This window comes from Podarcis liolepis, assembly GCF_965112155.1.
Source record: "Podarcis liolepis genome assembly, chromosome: 4".
Classification (NCBI taxonomy): domain Eukaryota; kingdom Metazoa; phylum Chordata; class Lepidosauria; order Squamata; family Lacertidae; genus Podarcis; species Podarcis liolepis.
This window is the reverse complement of record NC_139558.1, coordinates 103601994-103620756: the sequence shown is the minus strand read 5'-3', so window position 1 is coordinate 103620756 and position 18763 is coordinate 103601994. Positions and strand designations below refer to the sequence as shown.

At 46.8% G+C, this 18763-nt stretch overlaps 1 protein-coding gene across 5 annotated transcripts in view; it reads right to left on the bottom strand.

The window, feature by feature from the left end:
* Positions 1–5269: 5269 nt before the first annotated feature.
* LOC310705325 (CD209 antigen-like protein D) overlaps positions 5270–18763 on the bottom strand; it is a 165355-nt gene continuing 151861 nt past the window's right edge. For 3 of the 5 annotated variants that reach the window (XM_083499973.1, XM_083499975.1, XM_083499974.1), the window contains exons 3-9: positions 18660–18761; positions 17852–17962; positions 16488–16586; positions 15545–15631; positions 13428–13579; positions 8021–8130; positions 5270–5625 (exon numbers count right to left, since the gene is read on the bottom strand). In XM_083499973.1, coding sequence (XP_083356099.1) covers positions 5472–5625; positions 8021–8130; positions 13428–13579; positions 15545–15631; positions 16488–16586; positions 17852–17962; positions 18660–18747 — 801 coding nt within the window. In that variant the 5' untranslated portion in view covers positions 18748–18761 and the 3' untranslated portion in view covers positions 5270–5471. The remainder of the gene's footprint in view (positions 5626–8020; positions 8131–13427; positions 13580–15544; positions 15632–16487; positions 16587–17851; positions 17963–18659; positions 18762–18763) is intronic. The other 2 variants (XM_083499977.1, XR_014525208.1) reach the window with 2 other exon arrangements.

The following is an 18763-nucleotide window of genomic DNA, read 5'->3' as shown; positions in this document are numbered from 1 at the left end:
CCCACTTTCAGCCTCATATTGGTGAGCTGCTGAAAGTGCAGCAATGCTGTCCCGGCTGCTTCACGCATGTGCACTCGGCGTAATGCCTGCCACATTAGCCTTGCGTGTGCACAGTCCTGCACATGAATTAACTGGTCATCTGACAGACACAAAATTATTGCAGCCTATGCTTGGGTGTCGCGATCGTTTCATAGCCTTCCCGGGGCTGCAGGAACTGTGTTCTCAACCACATCCCATATTCTCTTGTGCTGTAACATTGCTTTCATTTTCAGACACCAGCTCAAATAATTATCATTGGGTGGGGGGGGGGCAGATCAGTGCTACCGACCCCGGCTTGGAATCCATCCTGGCTCCAATTAAACAGCTATCAGCTTCTCCTGAGCAAGCTGTAAAAATTTCAAGCAGTCTATGAGCCTCTTAATTGCTCAATTCCGACTTGCTTCTCTCTTTGAGGTTTAACAGCCTCATAAATCAGAACACTGATTTACTCACAGTTCCTTTTTAGCGGCAAGCTGTCCTGGCTTCCGTCTCCTCCGGCAGGAAAACAGCTGTGACAGGCTGCTTTAAACTCTCCCTTGGAATGAGGAACTGGCCAGTGCTTTGTTCCAAAACAGCAGCTTCTTTTGCAGAACTTCAGAGATCCGATTGGCACCATTAGTCAAGCCTTTCGACCATCGATCCGCATCGGCATCCATCTGCAAATAGGCAACCTTCAGCTGTCCGGCAAACATGAGAGGTCTGGCAATCGACCAACCATCCTCTGCTACCATATGTTGGAAAAACGCCCGCCCGGGAGGTTTGTCAGCATCCCAGGCACTCCGAGGGCCTTTCTCCGGAGGTCACACTCTGGCTAAAATCCACCATTAGTCCAGAGAGACCAGTGATAAGCGATCCCTCCCTTCTGAGAGGAACACACTAACAATCTTCTGGCAATCCATCACAGAAGAAAGAAGACAGTCCATAGTCTTTCCAGCTACTTTATTTGACTGTACAAATCATGTCTGCTCGCCTTGAGCAGTACAGAATGAGAGTCAGCGACTCGGCTTTGCTTCAATCCAGAAGCGGAAGGCACACACAGTAACTCCACCCCAGTTACTCTGAGAACTGACTCGGACTTCTTGTCTCACGCTCAGCCACATCACATGATGTAAACAATGTAGCTACTTCCTCGCAGCTGGTGGGAACTAAAATCCCAACAGTAGAGGCAGGCCAGCAGGATGTTGGGGTAGTTGCCGTTAGGCAGGGCAGGCGACCAAGCAAACGACATTATACGTGCCAGCCTGTTCTTCTCATCTGTGTGCCGCTCCTGGGATCCATCAATCTTCTTCCCTGACGAGATTCTGTGACTCATGTCCAGAGACACTGAGCACACATTAGCAGAGAAACAGCATCAGCAGAAGCCAGGCTCTGGGGTGTGAGTACTAAGCTACTTTATTTATATACACAATCAGGACAAAGGAAAACATGGCTCCTCTCCTTCTTGCTTTCGGGGAGGAGAGAACAAAAAAAAATACAGAATGGAACTTCCGTTCACAAGACTCCAACAATCAGTGCTGGAATGTAAAACACAGACGTGATTAAAACAACCCCACACATCTGCACAGTGAGGGAATGGAATACCAACATCCTCCCCCTTTCCATGTACCCACTGCTGCAATCCTTCAGCACAACTGCTGCCTCCATACATATTTATCAAGCTGTTCTCTGGGAACAACTTGTGACAACAGATCTACAGGAATCTCTTTTCCTGACATGTAGGACATCTGAATGAGTCCCTTCTGGATACATTCCCTTGCACAATGTAATTTAATCTGCAAGTACTTGGTTCTTTGCTTACATCCCTCAGACATTAGCAAAGACAAACATGACCTGTTGTCTTGATAAACCTGTACAGGACATCTCACATCAATCTTCATGTCTTCACACAACTGCAACAACCATTCACAATCCAAAAGTGAATATGAGTGCATTAAGTGCCTTAAGTTCAGCTTCACAGGAACTTAAACTCACTGTTGTTTGCTTCTTGCACGACCAGTCAAACAGACACAGGTTGTACATGTAGCATACTCCAGAAGTGCTTTTGCCATCCGTGGTGTCACTTCCAAAACTTGCATCTGCAAATATCTCAAGACCTCCAGACTCCTGATTAGTGAATCTGTCTGTAGTGCATAGTCCCTTTCAAGTAACGTGCTATGCGTTTCAGTGCATTCCGATCCTTAACTGTAGGATTGTTAGCATGTCTGCTCAGCAAAGACACAAGACACAAGTATCATACATACTACCAAGTATAAATATATACTACCAAGATGATTGTCAGCTACGTCCCTTCGCTGGCAGACAGGGGGAAGAGATTAGGCAGCTCAAGCAGTGACTCAGACACAGAAAGACAGGCAGTAGCCTCTCCAAAAACTTGTAGGCTCTTGAGACTTTGCAAGAGGCCTGAAAAGGAAAGGACTGTGGGGGTTTTCCTGCTGGAGGAAAAGGGGGTGGAGCTCAGTCCCAGCAACTGCTTCCTTGGGGAATGACGCTGAGTAGCTGAGCTCCGTCATGTTTTGGTTTGTTTGAGCAATAAATCTGAAATAATTGACTGGCGGAGTTGTCTCGTGTCTGTGGGAGAGACCCAAGCCATTACAATGATATCCTTTTGTCAATGAATGTCAGGAGTGGAGAACCCTCTCCTCCCCTGGCAGCATCAAAGACAAGAAGAGCAAGCAAGTTTGTATCAGTCTTCTGGTTGCAAGACAAAGAATCCAGGTCTCCACGCAAAGGAGATGTTGTCTGCTCTGAAGACCACCTCTTCCATCCCCAACAACAGTCTGAGAACCTACAGGAGGTCCCGGGAATCACACTCCTCTACATTCTCTGTTCCTGAAGGCGGAGTGACTGACGAGCCCTTGGAGAAGGAGGATCTCCCAAACTTTCCAGGGAGGTCTCTGCAGGCTGCTCCCTCACTCCCCCCTCCTCCACCACTATCTTGTAACTAGGCATTTCTTCCTTCAGCTACAATTCAGCTCTGTCTTCTTCTCCTCTTGAAACTGCTGGAGACAAGGGGGCAAACCTTCCCACCCTCCCTTCTCTTCTGAGAGGAGCCGAGCAGACCGAGTGGACACTTCCCAGTCTTCCTGTTCAGTTTATTCCCTGAAAATAAAGAATTAAAATATCAGTTCTCCTTGGCTTGGTATGCAGGGCAGATTGAAGCGACCACAGCCACTTCCAGCCATCAATCATGCAAGACATGACAGGAGAGGTCCCTGGCTAGACTCCTGGGGTGCTAGTCGTCAACACAGACCAAGCTATTCACACCTTGTAAAGGTGTGATTCAGAACAGCAGAATCTAATATGTTATTTAACTCTGTTGACGGCCACTGTACAAAGGAGCCAACTCCTAGGGGCAGAGGTCCCTTGGCCCACACCCAATAAAATACTTGAGGGGGCCACCAAATATTTGATGGGCATTGTCATTCAAATGGTGTGTGTGCACTGTCTTGTGATCAATTATGCAAGGTGGAGCAGGTAATATTTTATTCAAGTTGGCGCCCCTGCCACCATGAATGCCATAAAAGCAGCGCCACATGTTGCCAGTGCTGTGCCTACACTGGTGTGGACCCCAGTCTTGCCCATTGCCAAGTTCTGAAGAAATCGGGAGCAGTTCAATGTGTTTGTTGCCCAGTACAGAATCAGGTTTAAGGTGCTGGTTTTAACCTTTAAAGCCCTATACGGCCTAGGACCCTTGTACCTACGGGACTGCCTCTCCTGGTATGTCCCACAGAGGAACTTACGGTCTTCAAATAAAAACATCCTGAAGGTCCCAGGCCACAGAGAGATTAGGCTGGCCTCAACCAGAGCCAGCGCTTTTTCGGCTGTGGCCCCGAACTGGTGGAACGCTCTGTCACAAGACAGTAGGGCCCTGCGGGACCTGACATCTTTCCACAGGGCCTGCAAGACAGAACTGTTCTACCAGGCCTTTGGCCAAGGCTCAGCCTGACCCCCTCCGTTGGTAATTCTTCACAGAACTCTAGCCCAATGGTTGCCATCAATTTGATTTGAACTGATTTTATAATGAATTGATTTTAGAATGCTGAATTATTTTACTATTGTTAGCCACTCTGAGCCCAGCTTTGGCTGGGGAGGGCGGGATATAAATAAATTATTATTATTATTATTATTATTATTATTATAGAGTAAGGGCGCCGTAATGTCCCAGTGATGAAGCCAAAGTTGTGGACACCAGGCTGTCAGGTGTGCATGTAGGAGCCAGGCCCCGTGACCAATAGGACTTTGCAGGACTGGGGCCTTCCTAAGTTTGTTCTGAAGAGGCAACATGTGGCCTCACAGGTGAGGCCGATTGGTAACTCACAGCACCTGGGGGCAAGAGCTGGGAAGGGCTATAAGGTCAGCATTTTCCTTCAGCTCTTTGCCACAGCAACACGCTTCCTGCCTTGCTGTGTTTGGCTTCTCGCTTCCTGATCCTTGGCTTCTAGACTCTGTTTCTTGATCCTCGGACCCTTGACTTCTTGACTCCTTGCTCCTTGATCCTCAGACCCCTGGCTTCATGACTCCTTGCTTCCTGACCCTTGGCTTCGTGACTCCTTGCTTCTTGATCCTCAGACCCCTGGCTTTGTGGGAGTCATAGCCACGGTAAAGGCTTGTAATATTGCAGGGTGCCCCCTGACCTCAGCTGACCAGCACTCTGAGCTTTACAATGTATTGGAATGCATTGACCTTATAAGGAGTTATGTTCCCCCCTCTGGGCAGTGTAACCCTATATCATTTGTGGGTGGGTTAGAGCCATGACCGGGTGAGGTAACGTGAGACATTGGAATGCAGCCATGCGGCTGGGGAGAACAAAGGGAAATAAAGATCGGAGGAGGAAGGAGCTGCCTTTACCCTCCTGAAAATATTGCTGCCTTTGTGTGTGTTTTTCTTTGCCTTGCACCCCAAAATGACGGCTGGCTTCCGTCAATTGGTTCCCACATGGCTTCATGACTCCTGGCTTCTGGACCCCCGTTCCTGCTCCCACCCCACCATCTTGCCCCCGGTCCTGATGTCCCCTGCTGGGACTTTGGTCGCCAGTGAACCAGACCATGACACAGGCGCTGTCCCCCATTCTCATTGTTTGGCATGCATGGTTGTCCTTATGTGCCTTGTAAGGTAGCGACCATGGAGATCAGAAGGGGCAATGGAGCATCAACACACAGAGTAAGGAAACAAATACTGGTATTCATTGCAAATAAAGACATTAAACAGAAAACAGGCTATGACTGAACCCTTCCATTCTTTATTTTCGTAGCCATCTATGTTTGAGCTTGCAGATTAAGTTCTTTTCGATGTGTGTTGAGGGTTGATGCCAGAGAGTCCCATACTCTAGGTGGCAGGGTGTGGATTGTGCATTAAAACCGTGGGGTGATCTCTTGGTTTTGGCTTTGTGTGGTGATCATGGGATCCAGTTACGTTCGTCTTACGGTGTCTTCTTAGAGCCAAGTATCATTAGGCACCTTCTTACAAATATAGTGTATTTGTAGATCACATTCGAATGCCATCCAGCATTTTTCATAGTAGCACTCATAGGACACTGCAACACAGTCATGGTTCGCTTCATAATTTGGCTCATGGTAATTCCAGTAGCTGAAAAGAAAAGAAAAGCAGGACTGATCAATCAAGACTGGATGTCTACTTCCTCACTCACTCCCCATGTCTTCTACCATTAAAAAGATGTTCAGCTCTTTCTCTCTTCACATCCACCCACAACCGTGATGGATTTTTCTCCCCAGATTTTAGAGTTCTAACCATATAAAAGAACAAAAAAACCACAACTGTGGGTCAAGATTATTTTCTTCCGATATGAAGTGATTCCTCATAGGAAACTACAAAAAAATGAGGGTGTCACTGTGGAAAGCTCAGTGGTACACACAAGAACTTGCAGTCAATTTATTTAACAATTTTGTGTAGTATCCCATGCAGTACTTCTGCTATAGCCAGGATTTCCATTTCTGCAACAGAACTGCCCCTCTCTCCTCTTCATATGCACCCACATCCTCCTCAGATCTGCTGTGGACCATATTGGGTGTTGAGAGATCCTTACTCTCTCGTAGCAGAGTTAGCACAGTAGTGATTGTTCTGAGCAAATAAAAACTTTGTTAGATTTGCATGTGCCATAATCCACCTCCTCTCACATCTATCACTCACCTTATGCACAAGGATGGCAATGACACTATACAGAAACAAAAATAGCTAACTCTACAACTGAAATACAAAATATAATCTATAACCACAAAGCCATTATAGAGATGGTTGGAATGATATGAGTTCTCTCTCATATATATACATTTACTCTAATCAATTATCCATAGTTGATAGCCCCATGCTTATTGTCACTTCTGGTAAGGCCTTGCATTCTCCAGTGTCCATTGTACATTGAATCAAGTCCCACTAAAAGGTAAAGGTAAAGGTACCCCTGCCCATACGGGCCAGTCGTGTCCGACTCTAGGGTTGTGTGCCCATCTCACTTAAGAGGCCGGGGGCCAGCGCTGTCCAGAGACACTTCCGGGTCACGTGGCCAGCGTGACGAAGCTGCTCTGGCGAGCCAGCACCAGAGCAGCGCACGGAAACGCCGTTTACCTTCCCGCCGGAGCAGTCCCTATTGATCTACTTGCACTTTGATGTGCTTTCAAACTGCTAAGTTGGCAGGCGCTGGGACTGAGCAACAGGAGCTCACCCTGTTCGAAACGCCGACCATGCGATCAGCAAGTCCTAGGCGCTGAGGTTTTACCCACAGCGCCACCCACGTCCTGAGCAAGTCCCACTACAGAACACTAAAATTCTGTCTAAATGTATTCTATGACTCCCCCATTTTTAACTCTCCATGAATCTATTCAATTGATATTAGTAATAATGGTGTAGTAGGTGTTCTTTTACTCCCATGAGATGTTTGGGTTGGATCTGCCCTTTGATCAAGTCTAAGTTCACATACAGCAGTGATTCACCAATTGGAGGTCCAAGGACCACCCACCCAGTGGCTCCATTACACCATTCACGTAACAAAAACTGCCAAAGAGATATCCAAATGTTCAAAGGTAGAGGGGCCCATGGGTCTTGGCTTCTGAAAAAGAAGGGGTCTGTACTACTTAGCTAACTGGGAACCACTGGCATACAGGGTTTAAGTTCCCAGCTGGAATTATCCAACTCCAATGGCCTTTTGTGAACTTTACTCAATGCCTTTGCCAAAAAGGTTAAGTGATTAGTATTGGCTGCATCAATGGAGATGAATGCCATTGGGTTTTGTTCCAGGAGAAAGCGACCCTCTGTTCATCCAGTCTTGGTAATAAATGCCAGACGAGCTCGCTGTTCTACTACCAAGCTGTGGATGAGTGAGATCTTACTCTGACCTTGTCAATCCATCAACACGGGTTGAAAAGAGTTGTTCGATACTTAAAGGGAACCATGAACTGTCTTAAACAACCCAAAACTATTGGGGGTCTGTCAGTGATTCCTGCTTTGCAGGGGGTTGGACTAGATGACCCTTGGGGTCTCATCCAACGCTCAATTTCTATGTGTCTATGATTCTATCCAAGAGAGTGGCGTGAACTACGCTCTCTCACACACTTGCCTCATCTGCTCCTATTATTTCAGTTCTGAGATTGCAAGTTATTCAGATTGTTTAGCAGATAACTGTAGAAATATTTTCCTAAAGAGAGTGTTGCTCAGTTTAGGTTCCTGCAAGTCCTTTTGCAGCTGAGCTAAGCAGCACAACCCATTGAAAAGGATGCCCTCGCCCTCTTCTGAATCACCACATTCATAGGTTAGAGAAGCAGGAAGAGCAGCCTTCCTGCCTCTCCAACCTTGAGAGAAGAAGCAGCCGCTCACCTGGACAATGATGTGGAGGAGTACATCTGCAGATCTTTGGTAGCAGAGAAAAGTGCATGGCAAAATATATTCGGAGGGTGAACAGATCAGTTATGTAAACAGAACCTGCAACTTTTTGGAATGCACGCCGTTAACAAATATTTCTTCAGAAACTTACTGGACTGCAGCCTCCATTCCTGACAGCCACGACCATTTCTTTCCCTTGTCTTTAAAGACTCCAATCCAAAAAAACTTTTGATGTCTTTCTACTTGCTTGTTTATAAAATACTAGGGAAGGGGTGGAGAAAGAACAAATAAAATCTTTTAAGACAATGTCCTTTTCTCTAGGAGACTATAGCCCTTGACAGAAATTAAACATGCATAAAACAAGCACATTTTAAAAGCAGCAGGTGTCACATTTGAAGGTCCAATCCACATATATTGAGGAAGCAGTGATCAAAACTACACATAGTATTCCCATCACCAAGATGTGGATGTGGTATTGTCCCCCTGATCACAATTATGATGATGATGGAAGCAAGGAAGCATCCCAAAGCGGAAATATTGTAGGGAAGGGTAACTTCACCTGCCCTCACCGAGACTGGCTACACATCTTCCAGTCATGACACAGAGTTAAAATTTCCAAATGCTGTAAATGACTGTGCCATAGAACAGTTGGTCTTGGAACCACCTAGCAGGACAGTGACCTGTGTGGCAAATACTCCAATTTCTGCCGCCATGTTTGTGAGGAGATTTCACCCCTCCCATACCCAAGAATCTCCTGACCATCTCCTGATGATCTCTGCTGACTCCACAGAGAAGAGGAGGCGTGTCCTGCCTATTAACTTATTCTGCCCAGCAACATATCTGTGTGTGTGAGAGAGAGTCAGTCAGTCAGTATATCGGAGAGAGTGAGAGTGTTAGAGATCCTAGAGATTAGATTGCTGCTAAGAGCAGCTGCAGACTCTCAGTATAGCATTGCTTTATGCTCAGAATACTTAGCTCTGTATATAGTTTTGTACCATAGTTGTAGTTATAGAATAAAAGGAAGATATTTTACAGAGCTGCTCTCCGAGTGGTTTATACTCTGCAAGACTCTGCAAAACTCTGCTGCGCAACGACTGAAGTATTGAGACAGTGAATCCGGTGCTCTCAGCTCTAAGCTGTGAGTCCACAGCACTGTGACCGTTTCCTGCGGGAAGGAGGTCTCTGGCGGTGCTACCCAGCTCGCCCAGCCCAGTCGGGGTTGAGGTACAAGAGTCCAGTTGGTACACTGGCTCTAGGGCGATGCTGACATCGGTTATGGGCCCAGTCGTTGTTCCAGTCGTCTGACCTGACGTTGTTCCAGTCATCCCAGGCGTCCCAGTCGTCCCAGTCGCCAGAGGTTTCTGTTGCTGTTTGCTGGACGGTGGAACGGACGCTGCATGCTGGACTGATTTGTGGTGCCCAGAAGCAGAGCTGTTTTGGAGCAGAGTATTCAAGCTGCCGCTGTTGCTGTTGCTGCTGCTTGATTTATGGAGGTATGTTGCTGACTGCCAAAGGAAGAAGATAGCATCCCTGTTTGCCTGTTAATTGCGCTCTGAGTGGGAGAGAGAGTGGCTGAAGGAGTCAAGGCTTTATCTGTGTTGCACGAGGGAAGTGTCTTGCTCTAAGTAATAGCAGACATGGCCTGTGCACATTCTGGCCAGATGGCTCTGTCCTTTCCCCTCCTGACGCCTGAAACTTATGGAGTTTGGCAAGTAAAGATGAAAGCGCTTTTACAGAGGGAAAAGCTATTTCACACGATAGAAGATGACCCTCCAGATAAGGATGATGATGATTGGGCTGAATGGCATGCTGCAGATATGAAAGCCCGAGGGACAATTGTTTTGAGTGTTTCAGACCACTTGCTGGTGAACTTAGAGGGTCAAGAGACTGCACAAGCTGTTTGGCATAAGTTGAGAGATATGCATCTGAGGCAGAATGCTGGTTCCAGTGTGATTTTCTTTAAGAAGCTGTGCAGGCTGCAGTTGGAGAAAGGTGGTGATTTGCCTAGCCATCTGTCTCAATTAAAGCGTCTCAGACAGGACCTTGTTCAGCGAGACCTGGCTATTTCAGAGGCTGTATTTGCAATGCTGATGATCAATAGCCTAGATGAGTCTTATGATGGAGTGGCTGCCCAGATTTCCAAGATGCCTTCTGACCGGCTAACAGAAGATTATGTCTCTAGTGTGCTTCTGAATGAGTGGGATCGCAGACAGGCTGTTAAAGAAAGCCGGGAAAACTGTGCTGTTAAAAATGTGCTTGAAAATGTGTCTGAGTCTTCAGCAGGGGAAAGTGAAAGTGAAACTGCTGCTGTTAAAGCTTTGAAATTGAAGCGGTGCTTTTCGTGTGGAGCACAAGGCCATTTGAGTTTCCAGTGCAAGAAGTCTTCAAAGAAGAAGGGAAACTTCAGAAGCAGAGGGGGAGGAGGAAGAAATCCCCAAGCACCTGCTACTTCAAAGGCCTTGATCTCTCGCTGTTCCAGTCAACGTGGGCGGAGTTTCTTCGTGGTCGACTCTGGCTGTTCAAACCACGTGGCCAAAGATAAGAATCTCTTTGTTCAGCTTGAGAAGCAAGAGAAAGAAATTCATCAAGCAGATGGGACAGTTCTCACAAGTGTGGCTCAGGGAACTGTGTTCTTAAAGAGCCTGAATGCAACTATTAAGAATGTCCTGTATGCACCTGATATTCAGGACAATTTGTTGAGTGTTTCCCAGCTTGATCGTCAAGGGTTTAAGGTGGTGTTTGCTAAATCTCGCTGTGAAATTCTTAGAGATAACAAGCTCATTCTGTATGCAAAATGTGTAAATGGAGTGTACCAATTGCCTTTTGTTTCAGGTACAGGTACTGCAGAAGCAACTGAGAAAGAGTGTTGCAATTTATCTGTGGATAAGAATGAGAAGTTGCATGACCAATGTATTCATTATTATCACCGTATTTATGCTCATCTGAATTTCCAGGCTGTGGCAAAAATGCCTGATATGGTTCAGGGTATGAGGTTGAAAGAATGTCCCTACCACATGAAATGTGTTTCTTGTGCTGAGAGTAAGGCAAGGCAAGCTCCCAAAGGTACAGAGTCTGGGAGAGAGGCCAAGAAACCATATGAAGTCATTCATGCAGACTTAGTGGGGCCTCTAGCGCTCTCTAGAGGCAATTCAAGGTTTTTTATGGTTCTGATAGACTCCTATTCAAAATATGTTTGGGTCTATGTGCTGCAGAAAAAGTCTGAAGCCTTTACCAAGTTTCGTCAGTTTTGTAAATGGCTCAGAAATGTACATAAGGAGAATGTACGTTTTCTTTTCACAGACAGGGGTGGAGAGTTTTGTTCAGAAGAGTTTGAGAGTTTTCTTTCTGAACAGGGCATTGAGCATAGGACGGCCACGCCCAGATCACCCTGGCAGAATGGTTTATGTGAGAGAGTGAACCAAACCCTGCAGCAAGGAATCAGAACGCTGTTACATGATTCGGGGCTGCCCAATCCTTTTTGGGCTGAAGCTCTTTCGTTTTTCTGTCACGTGTATAACAGGAGATACCAGTCTAGTATAAATTGCACCCCATATGAGATGCTTCACGGAAGAAAGCCATGTGTAAAGCATTTTAAAATTTTATGTTCGGAGGTTTGGGTGCACACCTCGCAAGGTGACAAACTGAGCAAGCGTGGAGAACATGGTATTTTCCTAGGTTATGAGAAAGGGTCTTATCGTGTTCTGATCACAGACACGAAAGCCATAAGGCTGACCAGGAGTATTGATGACAATCCACAATGGGACAGAGTTGGCGTTTTTCAGTATCATCCCATTTGTGATGATGGTGCAAAAGGGGCAAAGAAAGTTAAGAGAGAGGCAAGTGTTGTTGGTGGTGATAATCCTGATGCCAATGTAGTTCCAGATGATGGCGCAGATTATCAGAGCACAAAAGCCTCAGGTGAGTCTGACGCTGACTCAGACCTAGCAGCTTCATATACTTTAGCTCCCCATTCTCCTAAAGAGGAGGAAGCACCAGAACAAGAGGATCAGAGAGTTCTGCGCAGATCCGAGAGAACAACCAAGGGTGTACCACCGAAAAGGTTTTCTGAAGAGTTTGCAAAGACTGCGGTCACGAGCAACTCTGGTGGGGTTTTTAAACCAGGCATGAAGTGTGCTGAGAGTGGTAGCACAAAACGCTTTATTTATTTCCTTACCTAATGTTTGAAGGAAAGCGTGTATTTGAGTTCTGAAAATGGTTTGTTCAAATCTGCCTAATTAGAAATGTCAATTTGCATTTGAGAGAAAGAAATGTGTATGAAGATTTTTCTAGAAGCTGCTTATTCACAATGGTATTGTAAAAGTGTGTTATATGCTGGGAAGAGAGATACCTGCAAATATGTTAACCAAGGTTGTAAGCAGAGAACAACTTTTGGAGTGTATGTGTAAATTGCAGTTATGTTAAAGATTCTTGAAATGGTCGGATGAAATGGGGGAGGATGAGGAGATTTCACCCCTCCCATACCCAAGAATCTCCTGACCATCTCCTGATGATCTCTGCTGACTCCACAGAGAAGAGGAGGCGTGTCCTGCCTATTAACTTATTCTGCCCAGCAACATATCTGTGTGTGTGAGAGAGAGTCAGTCAGTCAGTATATCGGAGAGAGTGAGAGTGTTAGAGATCCTAGAGATTAGATTGCTGCTAAGAGCAGCTGCAGACTCTCAGTATAGCATTGCTTTATGCTCAGAATACTTAGCTCTGTATATAGTTTTGTACCATAGTTGTAGTTATAGAATAAAAGGAAGATATTTTACAGAGCTGCTCTCCGAGTGGTTTATACTCTGCAAGACTCTGCAAAACTCTGCTGCGCAACGACTGAAGTATTGAGACAGTGAATCCGGTGCTCTCAGCTCTAAGCTGTGAGTCCACAGCACTGTGACCATTTCCTGCGGGAAGGAGGTCTCTGGCGGTGCTACCCAGCTCGCCCAGCCCAGTCGGGGTTGAGGTACAAGAGTCCAGTTGGTACACTGGCTCTAGGGCGATGCTGACAGTTTGTTGGTTGGCTCCAAAGACACTGGAACCAGTCTGCTTGTGGGATATTTGATGGCATGATGATGGAGTCTCACCCACGTCTGTGCCCTGTAGCAGCCCAGTAGCTCCTCTACCAGGGCTAAGGTGCTGGGAGAGGGATATACCCTGCAAGCTCCTCTAGAGTAATCTCCATGATACTCTCATGCCAGAGGGTTAGGGTGGTGAGTGATGCCTTCTTCCTAAGCACTCAGTACATCTCACAGAGTAGAGGAAGAATTTACCGGCAAGCCAAGGGACAGATGCCCCTCAAGTATCTCCTCCTTCACCTCCTTCAAGACCTCCTTCCTGACTGCCAGCTTCATTCTATTACAGCTCAGCATCTCCAAGAAACCTCAGTGAGTCCCAGATGGTAGCAGCTGCTCCCTGCCCCACCCACCCCTTGGCTTGACTGGTGGAGTTCTGTCTTGGCTGCATACAGGGGGACAGGGCCTTCTTAAATGGATGGTGATGATAGGAGCCTTTGGCTCAAGGAGATCTCCTACCTTCCTGTACTCAGCTTTGATGCTCACCTGTTCTTCCCTTGTTTCCACAGAAATGAGCCTGGCGCCCTCCTGCTCACAATGTTTTTGGGCATCCGTCCATGAGCCTATCTCAATAGAAAACCAATAGAAGGTCCTTTCATATATGACCCAGCCATTGTTCAAGTTTTCAAGAAGGGTATCTTTGAGTCAAGCCATGTATGGAGGAAGTAGAGGGGGGAAAATAGGGAAATTAATGGGGACCACCTTGTTTGTCTGTGCAGATTTCACTTATTTTTGTTAAGTTCATTCCTGTGGCCACGTGATAACATATATTCATCTAGGAAGCTCAGAAAGATTAAAACAAGAAGAACATTAACACTTCAACCCATGCTGATGCTGCAGTAAATACAGTGGTGCCTCGCAAGACGAAATTAATCCGTTCCGCGAGTCTCTTCGTCTTGCGGTTTTTTCGTCTTGTGAAGCACGGCTATTAGCGGCTTAGCGGCTTTAAGAAAAAGGAAACAAACTCGCAAGAACTCGCAAGACGTTTCGTCTTGCGAAGCAAGCCCATAGGGAAATTCGTCTTGCGGAATGACTCAAAAAACGGAAAACCCTTTCGTCTAGCGAGTTTTTCGTCTTGCGAGGCATTCGTCTTGCGACGCACCACTGTACCTGGGTGGGGATAGCTGGAAAAGGAACGCAGCCAAGAAGCTTTTATTTGAGGGAACAGACAAAAGATGTACGTCCCCTCACAGGCCTTATCTGAACCCCTGGGGCCTCGCCTATTTGTTTCTCTTCCTCTCTCCAGGCTCTCTGCTGGGGGTGGGGGTGGGAATCTAGAGTGTGTGTTCCTGGCATTGGGCAACTGGGACAGATGAGGGAGTCTGCTGGTTTACCACCCAGTTTGCTGCCCAGCAGTCTCCCTGCCTGAGCTGACAGGATGGATCCAGTGGGCTTCCAAAATGGCTCTGGGGGATTTTGGTGCTCCTGCCGAACTTTGGCCAAGCTCTGGAACAACCTAATAATAATAATAATAATAATAATAATAATAATAATAATAATACTTTATTTATATGCTGCCCATCAGACTGGGTTTCCCCCAGCCACTCTGGGCAACTTCCAACAAATTAAAACAGAATTGGACACCAACCATTAAAACCTTCCCTGAAGAAGGATGCCTTCAAATGTCTTCTGAAAGTCAGATAGTTGTTTTTCCCCTTGACATCTGGTGGGAGGGAGTGCCGCAGGGTGGGTGCAACTACCCAGAGGGGAGGGCCCTCTGCCTTGGCTTGGGCCATTGACATGATTGGCCCTGGGTGCCCATTCCTGCTTCATGCAGCCTGTTTGGCCCCCTGGTATACTGCAGAGGGGGACATGGGTGGCGCTGTGGGTTAAACTACAGACTATGACTTGCCAACCAGAAGTTCGGCAGTTTGAATCCCCGCAACAGGGTGAGCTCCCATTGCTTGGTCCCTGCTCCTGCCAACCTAGCAGTTCAAAAGCACATCAAAGTGCAAGTGGATAAATAGGTACCACTCCAGCAGGAAGGTAAACGGCGTTCTGTGCGCTGCTCTGGTTCGCCAGAAGCGGCTTAGTCATGCTGGCCACGACCCGGAAGCTATACTCCGGCTCCCTTGGCCAATAAAGTGAGATGAGCGCCGCAACCCCAGAGTTGGTCACGACTGGACCTAACCGTCAGCTGTCCCTTTACCTTACACTGCAGAGGTTAGGGCAAAGAAAGATGCTGGAAGATGGCTTTTACGTGAGTGGAGGAAAAATCTGGTTGAATGCAATCGACTACTGGTGAGGGCTCATCATCGAGCCTACCAAGTAGCAGTGAAGGCTACAAAGAAGACGTGCTCTGCTTCCTCCGTTGTGCCATCCAGCAGAGCTTTCCCGGGTAGCGTACGGCCTGCTACAGTCTGGCCCGAAGGAAATGATAGAACTAAGAGCAGCTTTCTGTGACTTGTTTGCAAAGCATTTTGACAGTCCAGGAGAGCTGATCTGAATATCTCTGATGTTTCCCTAGGGTGGCTGGATGTGAAGGAGGGCAGCAGTCTGCTCTGGCTCTAAGAGTTTTCAGCTAGAGGAGGGGTTTCACCTGGTGCAGAATCAGGGCAGGTTCCCGCTGCACTACAATTTTTCAGCATCATAGGGTAGCTTACCAATTTCTTTTTGCAGTTGATCATTTAAGTTGGCAAAATACTTCATTTCCTCCAATATGTTTTGAGCTGCAGCAAGTATTTCTAAGTCTAAAAGATTTGAAACAGTTTAAGGCAGGAGTATCTTAAATAACAAGCTGCAAATACCAGGAAACCATTTCCAAATACTTAAAAACACTCAAGCCTGAAACAAGAAGCAGAGCTCCAGGATGGATTTCTTATGAATATAAGGGCAGAGTTGATTCTCTGTGGCAGAGATCACCAACGAAAAGCCTCTGAAGACCCCTGCAGCTGGATCAGACCAAAGACCCATGCAGTCCACTATCCTGTTCTCATATTAAAAGTGGCTCATGAGGTATCTCTGATGTTCCCCTCCTATGTCCTCCTTTTCTGCTGGGAATCACAGGGTCACAAACCAATTCTGCCTTGAATTCCACAGGAAAGCCAAATATACAAAGAATACTTTGCAGTTTTCAATTATGCTTTGTGAGATCTAAGAAAACAGAGGCACTGAAACTCTTTTTATGATGTGGGATAATGTCAGTGCAAGGATTTTCTCTTGTGCAATGCGATCTTCAGCCCCTTCCCTCCAATCTGTTCCAAAGTCCCCCCCTCCCTGGAGAGCAGCTTTGGTGATGGCATGCAGGGAGAAGTGGGGGGAACGTTCCCTTGTGCTAGTGCTAAAATCTTGCACTAGCACAAACATTGTGAGTTACAGTGTGATGGGGGAGGACAGCATTTCTAGTGGGGAGATGTGAGAATCACAACTGTCTGCTTTTTTTCCTGCTGAGCAATTAAAAAGTGATGAACTCTGTTGGGTGCTGAGTTTCATTGAACATATGTATTGCTCAAGCAATATGAACCCCAAATTTAACTACAGGAATTGAAGTCTGTTTAATTTAAATGTGTTACAGCAAAAGTGTGGATGTGCATATGAAATGCTTACCATCCTTGTCTTCGTAGACTGGATCAGTCCGAACAACAACGGTTCGTATCATATCCATTGCCACTTGAAGCTCCTCTCTCTTTTTCAGTTCCTTCCGATCTAAGAAGGAGGGAGGTAGAAAAGAAATGAAGAAATTGTGTTCTGGCACACTAATCTGATAAGCTGGGGAAGGGGATACTTGGTTTCAAACTGCTATTAATATTGGATTTAAATTGCCGACTTATAACGTGCCCCAGGTCCTTAGGGAGAAGGGCAAATAAAAAATCAACAAAAACATGAAAATGACTTCTATTAATATTTTCTGCTCTCAGCCCTTAGATTGAGGGTTCCCAAGCCTTGATTTAAGCTGCCCTGGTCGTCTGAAGTCCTGTTTCCATTTAGCCTGCTACTTCTTCACCAGATAGTTGGCCTTCCTTAGAGAGCTTTAGATTTTTGGTGTCTAGATACACCTGTCCTCTTTGTCCTACAGACTTGCCTTTGCCAGACTTGCCTTGTGCTCTGCCATATGCAAATTCTTGGATCATTTGACTCCCTCACCCCAAGCTTTGCTTACTTTGGAGTGCCCTTAAAAAACGAATTCACTAGGCAAATAGGCCATGTGTTCATCTATCCAGTGCTATTTTTCTAGAAAAAGAGGCACTCAAACTCACCATTAATGCCTCCCTTGTTCTCTTAGAATGGAGACATCACCACCTGAGAGGGGCCGGAACCAGTGGCGTAGCGTGGGTTGTCAGCACCCGGGGCAAGGCAAGTAATTTGCGCCCCCTAACCCAGTAGGGGCAGAAAGCTGCGAGTGCGCCCCCCCCAGATGTTGCGCCCGGTGCGGCCAGCCCCACCCTGCACCCCCCACGCTATGCCACTGGCTGGAACTGAGTCCTGATGAATTCCGGCTGAAAAAAAGCCCTGCATATATCTCAATATTTAGGTAGGCTATGGATCCAGCCACATTAGCCATGGCCTTATCCTTTGCAGCCTGTTTTCCCCAAACACTTTCCTTGAAGGGACTGGAGCCCTAGCAGAGGGCAGGGTGCCGACGACAAGAAATGGGGGCTCTCCCACAGCAAATGAGGATTAGTGGGGAAAGGAGGAGAGGATTGCAAGCTGGGAAAGGGAATTGTCCAGGGTGTCCCAGGGACTTGTGTTAGCCTGTGCTTCTGTTCCAAGTGCTGGAACTCACATATTCAGGGAGAACAAAACAGTGCCATTGCTCTCACTGGGTGACAGCTGGAACTCCCTCCCTGATATGAAAGAGAGATGAAAGGGGTCAATGGAAGGTGGATCCTGCCATTTCTTTTTGGAAATGCTATTGGCATTGAAGCAAAGCCCATGACAGAAGTATCACCATATGCCAATTGTGTACTTACACAGAATGAAAACCATCAGTGTCATGACAGTAAAGATGAAAATCTCAAGTACGATCAATCTTTCACCCGTTGGAGATTTGAAGAATGTAACCAAGTCCTGAAAAGCAGATGCTTGAAGAAAGAAAATTCTGCTTTAGCCATCAATAGCCAACATACCATTGCCACTCCAGGAAAAAGGGTTTCCATGTGCTGTGGAATCCATCAGCCAGAGACACTCAACTGTTCAGGGAGTGGGCACTTCGGAGGATAAAAGCAGGTGGAGGAAGCAAGTCGAGATGCCATGCTGCTTGTGGAAACTTTTCTGGCCAATGTCTGGATCAGAAGACAGGAGCCTTTGATACTACTTTCTGCCCCCCAGGCAAATGACAAGATGCTCCCTCCAAACACATAATTCCACATACACAAGCTGGGCTGGGCTGGCCATTGGCTCTTATCTCAACGTGGCTAACGGGGCAACAGACTAACTGAGGAGGCGCAGTGCAGTTTGTGTGGTCTGCACATCTCTACCCACCCCAGACCTGCTACCTGAGGCAACGGCCTCATTCTGCCTAATTGTACAGCCATTCCTGACTGCACACACTAAAGGGACACAGCAGCCAGCAGCAAAGAGCAGGCTCACCCCTGGGGTTTCTATGGGGCTTAGTGGATCTCTGGCACCCAAAGAGCTGTGTGAGCTTTTCTTGGCACCCCTCCCTGGCAAAACATGGCGGGTTCCACTCCCTGCCCGTCTCTCAATCAACTTCCCTTTCCCGCGCATTCCTCTACTTTATGAGAAACCTCAGCCCATATGACTGTGCTGTATACAGACCACCAGTTTCATTTGCTCTTGCTTTGCGCTTTCTGGACGCTATGTTCCTTCTGGACGCTCCACGCTTTGGAAGCGCTAGCTTCCCCATCCTCTTGGTTTTGTCT